The sequence below is a fragment of the Octodon degus genome, unplaced genomic scaffold (assembly GCF_000260255.1).
Source record: "Octodon degus isolate 3935 unplaced genomic scaffold, OctDeg1.0 scaffold00018, whole genome shotgun sequence".
NCBI lineage: Eukaryota > Metazoa > Chordata > Mammalia > Rodentia > Octodontidae > Octodon > Octodon degus.
The window spans coordinates 604,313-619,349 of NW_004524594.1; the positions used below are offsets into that span (position 1 = coordinate 604,313).

The window sequence follows — 15,037 nt, forward strand, 5'->3', positions numbered from 1 at the left end:
CCAGACTGGTCTCAAACTTGCAGAGATCCTCTTGGCTCAACCTCCGGAGTGCTGGGATTACGGGAGTGTCACCAGTCCAGCCTCTAAAACACTATTTTACAGGGTCTCACTACACAGACAGGACTCAATCACCGGCTCAACGCGCCCAGGGGGGCGGGCACGGCAGGGCACGGCAGGGCACGGCTGGGCACAACCCCAGCCACTGCGCTCAGCCTACGCAGGCGCTTTTGCTTTGCGTTGAGCTACGCGGCCGGCTCTAAAATACACATTTTAAAAGGCCTCCTGTGGGTGTAGCTCAGCGGGAAGGCCTGGCTCAATCCGCCGTACCTGAAAACACAACACAGGAATGACACCTCTCCCACTGTTTGTCAAAATCCTGTGCGATTCTCCGCATAAAAGGCAGTGTGCACTGCAGAATCAAGTAGTAAATGCTCAGTAAACACTGCTTTTAGCGTGCTTGAACAGGACCTGAGTTACCTACTGGGGAAACGAGGAGCAACCACTGGTATTTCTGTTTGTTTGGTTTGGTTTTAGGGTTTTTGTGGCAGAACCGGGGATTGAACTCAGGTCTTTGCACTTGCCAGGGAAGCGTTTATTCCACTGAGCCATCTCCCCGGCCCCAACCACTGCTATTTCTTAAACTCCGTATACAGCAGCATGGGCCCTAACGCGCCTGGGGGCGCACGCCTGTAACCCGAGGGAGCGGAACGCTGAGCCTGACTGCAGACTGAAGCCCAGACTGGGCTACATGGTGAGTTCAAGGCCCGAACTACAATCCTGTCTCAAAAAGCAACACATTTTTTTCTTTTTTACAAAAGCATAAATCCCATTACTATATGTAAACCAAAGTAAACAATAATGTGAAGGAAATTTGGAGAAGAGCCCACAAGACCACACAGCTTCCCCCCACCGCCCATTCGGCTTTTTAAAAGACAACACACAGTCGAGCACGGAACCAAGATGGAGGACAAGGCGGGTAAAGAAAAGAGTGGGGAGGAGGAGGAACGCATGGGTGGAACCCGGCCTCCCCCGGAAGTCTCTCTAAACGCAGGTCTTTCCGCGCCATTGGCTTGACTCCCACCGACTCTCCATTCCCATTGGCTACCCATTCCGACTCTAGGTCAAAATAGCCAATAGTCTAACACCTCAAGGGAGAGTCCGCCCTGCCGCAGAGGAGGCGGGACCAGAAGACCGACAGTGCCCAGGGCGCTTGCGTGCGCGTGCGCGCTCTAGGCGGATTGGAAGCGGCCGAAGGACGGAGGCGGAGCTGTGGGTATGAATATTCATTACGTACTGCGTCGCGCCGCACCCGCCCCTTTCGGCTGTCGACGCTCGCAGCTCGCGCTCGGGCTCGCGATGGGGAAGAAGTCGCGGGCGGTACCCGGCCGTAGGCCCATCCTGCAGCTCTCTCCGCCGGGTCCCCGCGGCAGCACGCCGGGCCGGGACCCTGAGCCGGACACCGACCCCGAACCCGACACCACGGCGGCCGTCCCTAGCCAGCCCGCCCCGGCCCCAGCGCCAGCGCCGGCGGCGGCGACAGCGCCGGCGGTCACGGTCGCCGCGGCCTCCGACGACTGTGCTTCGGAAGGTGAGGGCGCCCGGAAGCAGCGCGGCCTGGGTCGGGGTGGCGGGCGGGTGCCATGGCCGCCACGGGGCGCGCTGGGAACCCGCGTCCCGGCAGTAGTGAGGTTGGCGTGGTCTCCTGTCTGCTCTCGTCTGCTTCCTTTCAGTTTTGTAAAAGCAGAAAAGTGCTTGGATCAAGCTGGCGCACGCGTGTGAGCCCAGCTACGAGGGAGGCTGAGGCAGGATTGCGGGTTCGAGGCCACTCCGGGCTACAATTGCGTGGAACTCTTATCTCAAAATTTAAAAAAACGCCTGGAGATGTAGCTCAATGCTAAAGCGCCCCTGGATTTCATCTGCAGTAATTTTTTAAACTTAAGCTGTCTTTGTCGTACTAAACAAAGCCATTTTCCCCAAATTTAACACGTGTCCCCAAAACTGATGGAGCATGGCAACCAGTGACTTCCTGACTATTTGCGCTATTCCTGAAATGGGGCGGTCGGGAAAACCATGTTGGAGTAAGAGTGCCTGTGCTACATGCTTGCAGTGCCAGGTGCTGCAACCGTTTCGGTTTCAGAAGTCACCTTAACTGCGGGGCTGACGCAGGGAGATCCCAAGTTCGAGCTCAACCTGAGCGATTTTAGGGAGTCTCAAAATAAGCGAATAAAGTGCGCTGGAGCTTGGGAAATCCGAGATGAAGACAGTGATGTCTGGTGTTGCTGTTCTTTCCCTCCTTTTTTCTTTCTTCTTCTTTTTCTTCTTTTTTTTTTTTTTTCCTTTTTTTTTTTAAGCTAAGGATTGAACCCACAGCTTTCCCACTGAGCTGCGTCCCTGCCCCCTTTTGTATTTTATTTAGAGGTAGCGTCTGAGTAGAAAATCCTGCCTTAACCTCTGAATTCCTCTTTGGAACCTCACTCTTGTTTCTGGGCTTTTTTTTTTTTTTTTTTTTTAATAGATAAAAATCTAGATCTGCAAGGTCAAATCTGAGACCTATCCATCACCCTAGTGTTTTCTCCACCGGGGCCTGACCGCAGCTTTTCTTTTTTTCATCTTTGAAATCTAGATGAGCAGGAAGTGGTGGTGGAGGCGCCCAGAGTTGTTCAGAATCCTCCAAAACCAGTCATGACCACCAGACCCACGGCCGTAAAAGCTACAGGTAGAGTGATCTTTAATTGCTTACCCTTTCTCCGAGGTCTTGTCAGTTCAGAGGCAGCGCCTACATAGCAAGTTTTGTTGAATACTTCGGTGTTCCCAATTTGTGTTTCTCCCACAAAGCGAAGGCTTCTTGGTATAGACACTTCCAGCCATTTGTTGCCTTTTTCTGTACCCAAAATGCTTGTACTGTTGCTTCAAGTGTGTGGAGATCATGGCAGCCTAGAACTTGGTACTATATTTCTCTACAAATAAGCCCCAGGTAAGCCCATCACCTAGATGGGTGCATTTAGTATGTCCGTGTTGACACCCAATGATGGTATTAAGTTACAAAGTAATATAATTATTTGACATCGAATGAATTGACATTAACACTTAAATGATAACGTAAAGTGTGATCACTTGGAAATAGCCGAGCAGGTGTGTTTTGAATGAGAGGTAAAGGCCAGTATATTCAGGTGAATTTGAGGCACTGCCAAACACAGAGCACAGCCACATGCAGTGGTGGGTGCTCTTGCTAACAGACAGGGCTGGTTGTGTCTAACCTGAGTCTTCATAGCTCAGTGTGTCATGTGTGGGAACAGACGTGCAGTACTTAATCACTTTTTTTTTTTTTTTAACATTTATTTAGTGTGTGTGTGTGTGTGGCCAGCTCAGCCCACCAGGGGGCGCGGCTGGCTGGCATGTGGTGCTGGAGGATCGAACCGTGGTCCCTGTGCTTTGCCAAGCTTGTTCCAAGTAGGTGCTTTAGACCACTGAGCCATCTCTCCAGCCCCGTACTTAATCACTTTTGTAAAAGAAACACTTTCTGAATGTCGGTGCCCTCAATTTTTTGTCAGTTTCGTGTGGCCCATTCTTAACTGCCATCAATTTTGTTACCACTCTTGTCTCATAAGTCTTCAGTTAACACTTGATTTCATGGTAGAGTTAAAGGGAATAATATTTTGACCCCCAGACAAGATGAGTGCAAAAAGAAAGAGCTATTCCGTCGAGTACAAGAAGGGCATCGTGGAGGACTCAAGGGGCAAGAATCTTACAGCTTTCTGCAAAGAGAAACAGTTGGATCTCCGCATGGTCCGGAAGTGGCGCTCTGAGTACGAGACCCTGAGTCAGCAGGTGGACGAGGGCAATGCGAAGAAGCGCAAGTGTGGTTCCGGTCGGCAGGCCTCGTTCCCGGATCTGGAAGACATCATCTGCGAATGGATCGCTGACCGGGGCGCCAAGGCTCTGGTTGTGCGCAGGGCTGATATTCAGGCCTTTGCCCTGGCTGTGGCTCCACAGTTAGAAATATCCCCCAATGAATTCAAGGCGTCCCAGCACTGGCTGGATGGTTTCCTTCAGCGGTACCATTTGCTGTGTCTCTAGATGGGCGTCCATTCAAGCCGGAAGATGCTGGAGCTACTGAAGCGCTTGCATTCGAGGCCCTTTGGCTGGCTTAGACTGCCGAAATACCGACTGTTGTGACTCCTGTGGGTGAAGCCATGGGGTTCGTGGGTGAAGGATCTCAAAGGACACAAGATCTTAGGGGCACTTCGCCAGTCTGTGTTCCCCCACTGGGGGTGGAAGCACAGGTGTTATGGTATTTCAGCAATTCACTTGGACAGAAAGAAATTGTCACTTAGGTCACAAAAATGTTTCAGGCATCTGTTCATATAATGTAGGCAAAGGACCACTTCAGCAAGCAGCTGTGAGCATGTGGCCCAGTTGAATGCTGCCACATAATTGGCCAGATGACCAAAGAGGTCCGCAAGTCAAGGATTCAGCTAGCATCACTGTGCTAAAGACAGAAGAACTTGCGAACAGAGAACAGATCCCATAGTGGTTCCTGGGGAATGACCGCCTAGCTCTGTGTGCGTGGAGATCACTGAGGATGGTGAAGACAGCACAGAGAAATCATTTTGGAGCTGTGGGAAGCCCATCCTGTAGGAGGTCGTGATGTGGATGAAGAGCCCATGGGGTGAAGTACTGTCCCTGCCGTGAGCGGGCTATGTGCACGAGGAGACATTTAAGGAGCGCTCTTGCAGGACGGGAGAGACTGGGACACAGCTTCTGTAGGAAATGGAGACCAGAAAGTTCAGGCCAGAATTTGAGGGTTAGAGAGTTACTCTGATGTGTTCTAGAAGATAACGCGACTTTGTTTGAATAAATGTAAATTTCTTTGCATGAATAAATGTACGTTGTTGTGTGTGATTAAAGAGATTGATGTACATTTAAAAAAATTATACCTCTGATGAAAATAAGCCCTACTGCTTCTTTAGGTCAAAAATTTAAGACGTGGTTGGTTGTGGGGTTTTTTTTGGGGGGGGTACGTGGGATCAAACTCAGGACCTTGCACTTGCCAGGCAGGCACTTCTGCCACTGAGCTATCTCCTCTGCCAAGACCTTACTTTGCAGGAAATATGGTATGTAGCCCAGCCTAGCCTAAGACCTGGGATTCTGCTCTGGCCTTAAGAATGCTGGGTTTACAGGCATGGGCCACCACTCTCAGCTCCTCCTAGTGTTACTTTGTGACTTAACTTCCTGGTTGTCCTACAGGGAGTATTGGTTTTGTTTTCTAACAGTCTGTCTTGGTGGGTATCTGGTGTATATTTGGCCCTGGAAGTTGATTGTGTAAATCTTTATTAGCACTATTTGCAACAGTGGCTTTGTAGTTAAACTTAGGTTCCGATAATCACTGTAGCTTGGGGTGGAGAGATAGCTCAGTGGTCTAAAGCACCTGCTCAGACAAGCTTAGGCAAAGCACAGGGACCACGGTTCGATTTCCAGCACCACATGCCGCGGAAGTGCACCGCTAGAGTGGGCTGAGCTGGCCCCAAAATAAATAAATAAATTTTTTTAAAAAAATCACTGTACCTTTTGTTGTAGGACTTCAGTACCATTATGGATCAGGCTGAAGCTCTTTTTTTTTTGTGTGTGTGTGTGTGTGTGTGTGTGTGTGGCCAGCTCAGCCCACCAGGGGGCAGGGCTGGCTGGCATATGGTGCTGGGGGATTGAACCGCGGTCCCTTGTGCTTTGCTATGCTTGTTCTAAGTAGGTGCTTTATTTATTTATTTATTTTAAATTTTATTTATTTATTTGTGTGTGTGTGTGTGTGTGTGTGGCCAGCTTAGCCCACCAGGGGGTGGGCTGGCTGGCACGTGGTGGCTGGGGGATTGAACTGTGGTCCCTGGGCTTTGCTAAGCTTGTTCTAAGTAGGTGCTTTAGACCACTGAGCCATCTCACCAGCCCCCTAAGTAGGTGCTTTAGACCACTGAGCCATCTCACCAGCCCCTGAATGAAGCTCATTTTAAATGTCTGTTGAAACAGATTTTATAGCCCTGAGTTATTTCTTTTCTTTCTTTTTTTTTTTTGGTGGAACCAGGGATTGAACTCAGGCCCTTGTGCTTGCCAGGCAAGTGCTTATTCTACTGAGCTATCTTCCTGGCCCCAAAAATTGGTGGGTTTTTTTAGTACCAAAATTTTTGAGGGCTGGGGATACAGTTTAGCAGCATAAGCACCTGCCTGGCAAGTACAAGAGCCCAAGTTCGAGCCTGGGTACTGCAAAAGAAAAATAAGTTCATTATGCTTAGATAAAAGAGTAGAGCAAACATCGAGTGTGGTTTTGTCTTGTGATGATGGAGATAGAACCCAGGACATTCACCACTAGCCATTTATTTGTTTTTTGAGATAAGTTCTCACTGTGTAGTTCAGGATGGCCTCAAACACGCAGCAGTCTTTCTGCCTCAGCCACCCATCTGTTGGCATTACAGGCATGGCTCCAGTCGTTTTTTAAGATCTTACTAAGTTGACCAGGCTGGGCTGGAATTTGAGATCTTCCTGCTTCAGCTTCCTGCAATGCTGGAATAACATGTGTGCTGCTGCACCAGTCAAATACTTTCATAACGAAAATGTTACAGTATCTCATGTAAAATTACCTCAGGAAAAAATTTAAAATAAGGCCTATTAAATAATATCAGAAGAAAAAAAAAGATCAGAAGACCCCTACAGCAGTTGGCAGTATTTAAGTGTCTTCAAGAGAAGGGTTACGGGCCTGGGAGATGGCTCAGTAGAGTAAGTGCTTCCCTGGCAAGTGCAAGGGTCTGAGTTCAATCCCCAGTTCCACCAAAAAAAAAAAAAAAGAGAGAGAGAAGGGTTACTTAATGTGGTTCCACAGAGGATGGTGGGGTTCCTGGGTCCCTGGGGTTGTATGCCTATGAGGGCATTTTATTTTATTTTTTTTAAATTATTTATTTATTTATTTAGTGTGTGTGTGTGTGTGTGTGTGTGGCCAGCTCAGCCCACCAGGGGGCGGGGCTGGCTGGCATGTGGTGCTGGGGGATTGAACCGCGGTCCCTGTGCTTTGCTAAGCTTGTTCTAAGTAGGTGCTTTAGACCACTGAGCCATCTCACCAGCCCCACATTTTATTTTTTTAAACCAGTGGTAAAGGGGCCGGGGAGATAGCTCAGTACAATAAGGGCCTGAGTTCAATCCCCAGTTCCGCCAAGGGGAAAAAAAAAAAAAAAGCTATGGCAACGTTTGAGAAAGTAGAAGTGAAGAGGGTGGGAGAGAAACTGGCTCTGCAAAGCAGCTTGGGCCAAGTAAAGAGAAAAAGGAGAGAGCAAAGATAAAAGTACCAGCTAGGTGCATCTGGAAGAGCGTAGCTGCCCTGGAAAGTTATGGCAGCCCACCTGGAGTATCTTTTTTTTTTTTTTTCAACTTAACAGCATGGCTTTATTTCTTGTAATTTCGTCTTCATAACCTGGAGTATCTTAATTCTGGGTAGTTTCTCTCACCTGAAAGGGTTACAGGTATCCAGTTGAAGGCTGAGGGAGAGTTGCCCTGAGTTTGAGGCCAGCCTGGGCTATTTAGTGGAGCCCTGTCTCAATAAGAAAAAGATCTACTTGAAACATTGTGTTCAGTGCTCGTGAGTCCCCTCCTTTCCCGATCCATCAGTGTGTAATGCCTTGGAGCAGGGTTTCTCCATTTTGAATTTTCTCCTTTTGTACTTCTGCTCATACAATGCTGCATATAACCCTGTGTTCAGAAAGTCGGGAAAAGGCCTAAAGAGAATAAGAGATACATTTGATGACTGAAAAGAAACGTCCACCCAATCCCCCCCCCCCCCCGAACCCGGGATTGAACTCAGGCCCTTGTGCTTGCCAGGCAAGCACCACCTATTCCCTTTTAACAGACTAAATTACAACGGCTGACACGAAATGTACCTTAAAAAAATTATTGGGGCTGTGGGTTTAGCTCAACAGTAGAACACTAGCAAGCTGGAAAGCCCTGGGTTTGGTCCTCAGCACCAAAAAGAAAACGTAGGGGCCAGGGAGATGGCTCAGTGGAATAAGCATTTTCCTGGCAAGCGCAAGGTTGAGTTCAATCCCCGGTTCTGAAAAAGAAAAAATAAAACATAAACTTGAACTGAAAAAGTACTACTGTAGAGGACACGTGGCCATGAGTGCACCTCGGGGTCCTCCCCTTGCTTACGCGTCCCATCGTTTTTTGCTACTTCCTGGAGCAGTCCTGTGCTGCGAGCCTCTTTTTAAGGTGTATGATAAGCATCCAGTGACTACTGCTGCCCGGTGCCACCAATGGAAAGGCAGGCCTGAAAGATATGACTGTGTCCTCTTCCATCCAATCTGGCACCTTGTGATTTCTGGTTCTTATCCAAAATCAAAACCACAAAAGAGAAATGTTTTCAGTCAGTTCAGAGCATTGAAGCAGCCAGGACAGAACAACTAAAGGATACTTGACACTCAGGCAGGGGACTCCAGACCTGCTGCAGAACATGGCAGGAACCATGGAATACGTGTGTTTCAGTGTTTGCGTGAGAGCTGGAAGAGGCTCAATGGCTTTGTGTCTTTTACTTTAATGACTTTTTTAAAAATTAGTCCTGTGAGACAGGGTCTCATTGCATAGCCCGGGCTGGCTGGAACTCTCTGAAGTGATCTTCCTGCCTGAGCCTCTCCAGGCATGATTACAGACAGTGTACTCCCTCACGCCCAGCCAGAGCTCATAGGTGGGAGCTTGATATTTAGAATAAAGTACTGAAGGCTGGTTCAGCAGTGGTTGGAGACGTTGGGTAAAGTTCTAGCAGATCTGTACACTGCCCCAAAGAACAGTACTGGGCCTGCTGCTGGGCCGCGCATCTCTCTAGCCCTGATCCTCCTTGTTTGCTCCTAGGGGGGCTGTGCCTGCTCGGGGCCTATGCAGACAGTGATGATGAGGAGAGCGACGTTTCTGAGAAGCCGGTGCAGCCCGAGGAGACCAATGGGAACCCAGCAGCTGACATCGACAGCACCCTGGCCAGCTTCCTGGCGGTGAGTGCTTCAGGCCCAGCTGAGATCCCAGGGGTCAGAGCGCTTGTTGGTCTCTGGCTCTGTTCTGCCTGTGTTCATGTCTCCACTGAGTTCTTCCTGGAAAGCTTAGGGAAGAAGGGGGCGGAGACTTGGGGTAGCTGGGTCGGGCTTTGGGTTCAGTTTGCTTTGTGCGGTGCTGGGGTGGTTCCCAGGGCCTCTTGCCCTGTGGACAAGCAGTCAGCCGCTGCCCCATATTCTCAATGCTGAAAAACAGTTGTGCTTGGAATATTGCAAAATTGAGCATAAACGATTGCGGACTCCTTAGTGTCTGACTCCTAGTCACCAGCATGTGTCACCATCCCTGCTGCAGGAGATTGATGCCATCACGGCGCCTCAGCCCTCAGCACCTGTAGGTGCTTCGGCCCCGCCTCCAACTCCACCTCGGCCAGAACCCAAGGAAGCGGCCACATCTACCCCCAGCTCCGCTGTGTCCAATGGCACCAGTGCATCCACAGCTCCAGAGTGGCAGTACGACACACAGTGCTCCCTGGCAGGAGGTTAGCCCCAGCTTGGGAGTCCTCAGGGAAGTTCCTGCAGCCCAGGCTCAAAGATTGGAGTTCAGGGGATTATTGGGGGAAGGGGAGAGCACTTGGGAATTATAGGGTGTAAATTGTATGTTTTGAAAATAATTTGGGCTGGTGAGATGGCTCAGTGGTCTAAAGCACCTACTTAGAACAAGCTTAGCAAAGCACAAGGGACCACAGTTCAATCCCCCAGCACCACATGCCAGCCAGCCCCGTCCCCTGGTGGGCTGAGCTGGCCACACACACACACACACACACACACAAATAAATAAATATTTTTTAAAAAACCACACACACAAAAAAGAAAATAATTACTGGAGACTGGGCATGGTGGCATGTGCCTGTAATCCCAGCTCTTGGGAGGCTGTAAACAGGCGGATCACTATGAGTTTGATCTAGTAGTGAGACCCTGAACACCTTGTAGACCCCTAAAAAAAAAAATTGCTTGTCTAACTACTTGAAGATTATGCTAGATGAGGGGGGAAAGCCATTACTTAAAAAAAAAAAAAAAAAATCATTTGAGGATTCAGAATGTTTTTGGACCAACAAACTTTTTTTTTTTTTTTTTTTGCGGTACTGGGGATTGAACTCAGGATCTTGCGCTTATCAGGCAAGCACTTATTCTGCTGAGCCATCTTTCCAGCCCACCTGTCTCCCCATTCCCCCAAAAACTTTTCTGTTTCGTTTTTGCTACTGGGGATTGAACTCAGGGCCTTACGCATGGTAGCCAAGTGCTCTTGTACAGAACCATCCCAGCCTGCAAACTTTCTTTTCCCCGAGTGCAGCAGTGGCTGCACGTATGAAGGCCCTCAAATTGGAACGGGCATATGTTGCCCCGAGCTGGGCAGCAGTGTCAGATACTTCTGCTGGTCACAGTGCAGGCTGTGAGATTGGGGAGAGGAGGCTGCTAATCCCTCCAGGTAGGATTTGTAGCCCTAAAGTTTGCAGCAGTGACAGGTTGGAGATGCCGGGCCGTGGCACACCTGAATGCAGTTCAGATCATGTGTTCTGTGCTTTTCACAATCGTTTCTAATCTCACAGTGGGAATCGAGATGGGAGACTGGCAGGAAGTGTGGGACGAGAACACCGGCTGCTACTACTACTGGAACACACAGAGCAATGAGGTCACCTGGGAGCTGCCCCCCTACCTTGCCACCCAGGTCCAGGGGCTGCAGCATTACCAGCCCGGGTGAGTGGTCAAGGGAGGGGCTGGTGAGGCCGTCGGTCTTTCGTGTCGATGACCTTTGCCTTCAGTTTCTCTTACCAGATTTATTTTCCAGTTCTGGAACAGGTGCTGAAGCTGGTTTTATAGTAAATGCCGATGCATATGTGAAGGAGAAAGCAGTTCCCGTTTCCAGTAGTAAAAGTGGACCAGTCCCAGCCAAACGAGAAGTTAAAAAGGTTAGTGTCATGAGTCATCTGCTCCCGTGCACTGAAGGTGACACGGTTCTGTTTCACAGCTTGATGTATTTAGTTGTGCTCCTGAATTCCCAGCTGGTGCAGCTGCTGGGGCTTCCTGGGCCAAACAGTGGAGGCTCAGCCCACGAGGCAGGAGCTCTGGGGTCCTTGGCACCGCTTCTGACAACCATACTGCTGTCCCGGGCTCCGCTAGGGTTCACTGAAATTTGAGGGTCGGTTACCCTAAGGATTGAAAAATACAGAGTGTCCCTGCCCAGAGTGCCTGGGACATGTGTTAACAAACAGAGGAAGTTGTCCTGGAGGTGGGAGGGCATATACATCAGCAGAGCCTTCGTGGTGTGGGCTGAGTCTTAAGTACAGTTTGTTTCAGTTCCACCTATACCTTACACGGACACTGACAGCTTGAGGGTGATCGTACCACACATTTGTACTGTCTTTTTTTTTTTTTTTTTCTCTCCTTTTTTTGTTTGGTTTATGTCCCTGCAGTGTCTTCAAGGTTTATTCCTGTTGTAGTGGGTATCAGAACCACATTCTTTTCTGTTCCTGAACAATATTCACCATCCTATTTTTATTTATTTTTGGCGGAACCAAGGATTGAACTCAGGTCCTTGTGCTTGTCAGGCAAGCACCTACTCTACTGAGCCATCTCTCTGGCCCCGAGGTGAATTTTTTTGTGACTGGGTTTTGATAGTCCATGCTTGGATTTGCGCTCCAACTCCTCCCACCTCAGCCTCTTGAATGCTAGGATTATAGGTATGTGCCAGGACACCTAGCCAGTGGATCTGCATTTTTTTATTTTCATGACACTAAGGTTTAAATCTAGGGACATGGGGCTGGGGAGATGGCTCAGTGGAATAAGCGCTTCCCTGGCAAGTGCAAGGGCCTGAGTTCAATCCCCAGTTCCGCAAAAAATAAATAAATAAATTTAGGGACTTTACACTGAGCTACATCCTTAATCCCCTTTATTATTGTTGTTGTTGTTGTTATTATTATTATTTTATTTTGAAACAGGGTCTCGCTAAGTACTTATTGCCCGGGGTAGGCTAGAACTTGCAGTCATCCTGCCTCAGCTTCCTGGAGGGCTAGGGTTATAGGCATGCACCGCCATGCTTGCCTGTGTCTCTGACTGAGTTCTTGCTCAAAGTACTCAGGTTCCAGAGCATTCCAGGGTTTCAGGTTAGGGTTGCTTGACCTACACTAGTGATGGTGGACCTTTTAGAGCTTCAGTGACACAAGCAGCCTGCTATGGCACATATGCCATACTTAGGCACCACTGCCCTGTACTAAAGACGCCTGAGTGCATCTGTATCCTTGGCACAGGGTACAGAAAGGAAGTTATAACCTGTAGACAGGGAGTGTGCTAAAGAATTTATCTCAAATTTAAAGAGGATGAGTTTTGTATCTTTTTTTTTTTTTTTTTTTTTTTTTTTTGACAAAGTCTCATTTTATAGCCCTGCTGGCCTCAGACTAGTGGCATTCCTCCTGTCTCTTTCCTCAGCTTCCCAAGTGCCTCTCACAGTGAGGCCTGTGTCACCATGCCCTGCCATTTTTGGGGGGAGATATGGTTTTTGGGGGGCTTTGGCAGTGCCAGGGATTGAGTCCAGGGCCTTTGCCCCAAGTTTATGTACAGTCTTGCCCCTCAACATGGTTTTGTTCTATTACATGGTGGCACTTGAATTTTGGAACTCCAGTCATCCTGCCCCATCCTTCAGAGTGCTGGGGTGTCAGGTGCATCACCCCCCTGGCTCCAGCCACTGTCTCTCTGCCATGCCAGTGTTGTGTGTCACGGTGCACATGCACTACCCGATACTGAGAACACAGTGAGCGTGGTCACCCCGTGACTCCCACACTGAGCCCACTGCTTTCCCACAGGAGGTGAATGAGGGTGTTCAGGCACTCTCTAACAGTGAGGAGGAGAGGAAAGGAGTGGCAGCCGCTCTGCTGGCTCCTCTGTTGCCAGAGGGAGTCAAGGAGGAAGAAGAGCGCTGGAGGAGAAAAGTGATCTGTAAAGAGGAGGCGCCTCCTGCAGAGGTGAGGGAGCCAAGCACCGGCCCAGAGGAAGCTGCAGCCCCAGGGAAGCCACCAGAAGGCCTGCTGGATGGCACTGAGGAGCCTGTCCAGGATGACCTGTGCAGCGTGGTGCAGTCTGGAGAGAGTGAGGAGGAGGAGGAGGAGGAGGAGGAGGAGCAGGACACCCTGGAGCTGGAGCTCGTCTTGGAGAGGAAAAAGGTGAGTGCTTCCCTTCTGCACGCTTGGGCCCCTCACCCAGAGCTGGGCAGCTCGGCCTCCCTGGAGCCGGCTGGGCGGGGATCCACTTCTGCCGCCTTTTGGGCCGTGGTAAGCTTCCGGGTGGCAGCCAGTGTACGTGTGTGCCTCCAAAAAAACTATATTCTGCCTTTTCCCTTTGGGGCAGCTTTGCTACCATCTTCGGAAGTCTAGTATGAAGTGAAGTTTGTTTTCTGTGTTTTGGGCTGTGCTGGGGATTGAGCCCAGGGTCTGGTGCCTGCCAGTTAATAACTATGACTGAGCTGCTTCTCCCACTAGCATTTTTCAAATTTAATTTTGTTTTTTGTCTTTTTTGGTTCAGGGACTCACTCTGCAGTGCAGGCTGGCCTTGAATTGACTTTGTAGCCCAAGCTGGCTTCAAACTCGGCAATCTTCTCTCAGCCTCCCCAGTACTAGGATTACAGGCATGCACCACCTCACCCAGCTTGTTTTTTTGAGATGGGGTTTCACTGTGTCTTCAACCTGGCTGGAACTCACCGTGGGTCCAGGCTTGCGTTGAATTCATGGTGATCCTCCTGCCTTAGCTTCCTGAGTGCTGAGAAATCGGCTTTTCTGGCTCTAGTGGTGGCCACAGTGGCAGGTGTGCTTCCTGGTCCCAGAGGACCCCACTCTTAAGAACCTGGCCCGGGCTCTCGTGCCGCTGTCACGGATGTGTTCATGCTGAGAAGCAGTGAGCAGTGCAACAGTGTCAGTAACAACATGGGGCTTTCTACATCTTTCAGGCAGAGCTGAGAGCCTTGGAGGAAGGAGATGGTAGCGTGTCAGGGTCAAGTCCCCGTTCTGACGTCAGCCAGCCGGCCTCTCAGGACGGGATGCGCAGATTGATGTCTAAGCGAGGGAAATGGAAGATGTTCGTTCGCGCCACCAGTCCAGAGTCCACCAGCCGGAGTTCCAGCAAAACCGGACGGGAGACCCCCGAGAACGGAGAAAGTGGTACGTTAGATGCGTCACACCAAGGCCTGGCTACTGCCAGGCAGGCGGGGCAATACCTGGGTCCTCAGGCAGGAGGTGCCCCACCAGGACAAAAGGTCCGCTGGGGTCCCTCCAGGGCCAGCTCCCAGGTGCCGGCGGTGGAGGTGGGCGCACTCCCCACTCCATCCCATTTGTTCCCAGTGGGCAGGCAGAGGCTCGTGCAGCCTGGCCTCAAGAGCGCTCAGTAAAGCTTGTGTTCTCTTCTCCGCTTGGCCCTAAGTCTGTAGTGGAAAACTAGCAGCAAGATCTGAACACCAAACTTTTGGTAACATGTTTAGCAGGAGATACGAGATACTTTTATAGGTCCAATTAGTACCCCAAAACCCTAGATAATAAACAGGTACAGGCATCCTGCTTTGAATCTTTTTCAGTTAACAGTACCAGAGCATGTGACGTGAAATTCAAAAAGCCGCTGCTTGCTTCTCATTCCATGCTCCTTACCCCTGCTGCATGAGGGGAGGGGTGGCAGGATGGCATCAGAGTTTCAGTAATGTTACTAGGTTGGCATTGAAAAAACCATCCTCCTGCCTCAGCCTCTGGTGTAGCAGGAATTATGGGTGTGTGGTACCACACCACATCTGAGTGATGTAAAATTAATGTTGCTCTGATTTTAAAACTTTGTCCCTGCCCCATCCAACTTGCTGAAACCAAAGATAGAACCCAGGTCCTTCTCACTGACCCTCACCCCAACCACTCCCTTCCCTATAATTTGAGACATGGTCTCTCCAAGTTGCTCAGCTCCAAGGCTGAGCTTGAGCGCATAACACTCCTCCAGCCTGCCAA

At 49.8% G+C, this 15,037-nt stretch overlaps 1 protein-coding gene across 1 annotated transcript in view; it reads left to right on the forward strand.

Annotated features, from left to right (window-relative positions):
- The first annotated feature begins 1,311 nt into the window (after positions 1–1,311).
- The window catches only part of Fnbp4 (formin binding protein 4), a 31,693-nt gene continuing 17,967 nt past the window's right edge, over positions 1,312–15,037 (forward strand). Inside the window, exons 1-8 of the mRNA XM_004626959.2 lie at positions 1,312–1,588; positions 2,624–2,716; positions 8,878–9,014; positions 9,364–9,550; positions 10,619–10,766; positions 10,858–10,978; positions 12,869–13,225; positions 14,005–14,215. Coding sequence (XP_004627016.1) covers positions 1,357–1,588; positions 2,624–2,716; positions 8,878–9,014; positions 9,364–9,550; positions 10,619–10,766; positions 10,858–10,978; positions 12,869–13,225; positions 14,005–14,215 — 1,486 coding nt within the window. The 5' untranslated portion in view covers positions 1,312–1,356. The remainder of the gene's footprint in view (positions 1,589–2,623; positions 2,717–8,877; positions 9,015–9,363; positions 9,551–10,618; positions 10,767–10,857; positions 10,979–12,868; positions 13,226–14,004; positions 14,216–15,037) is intronic.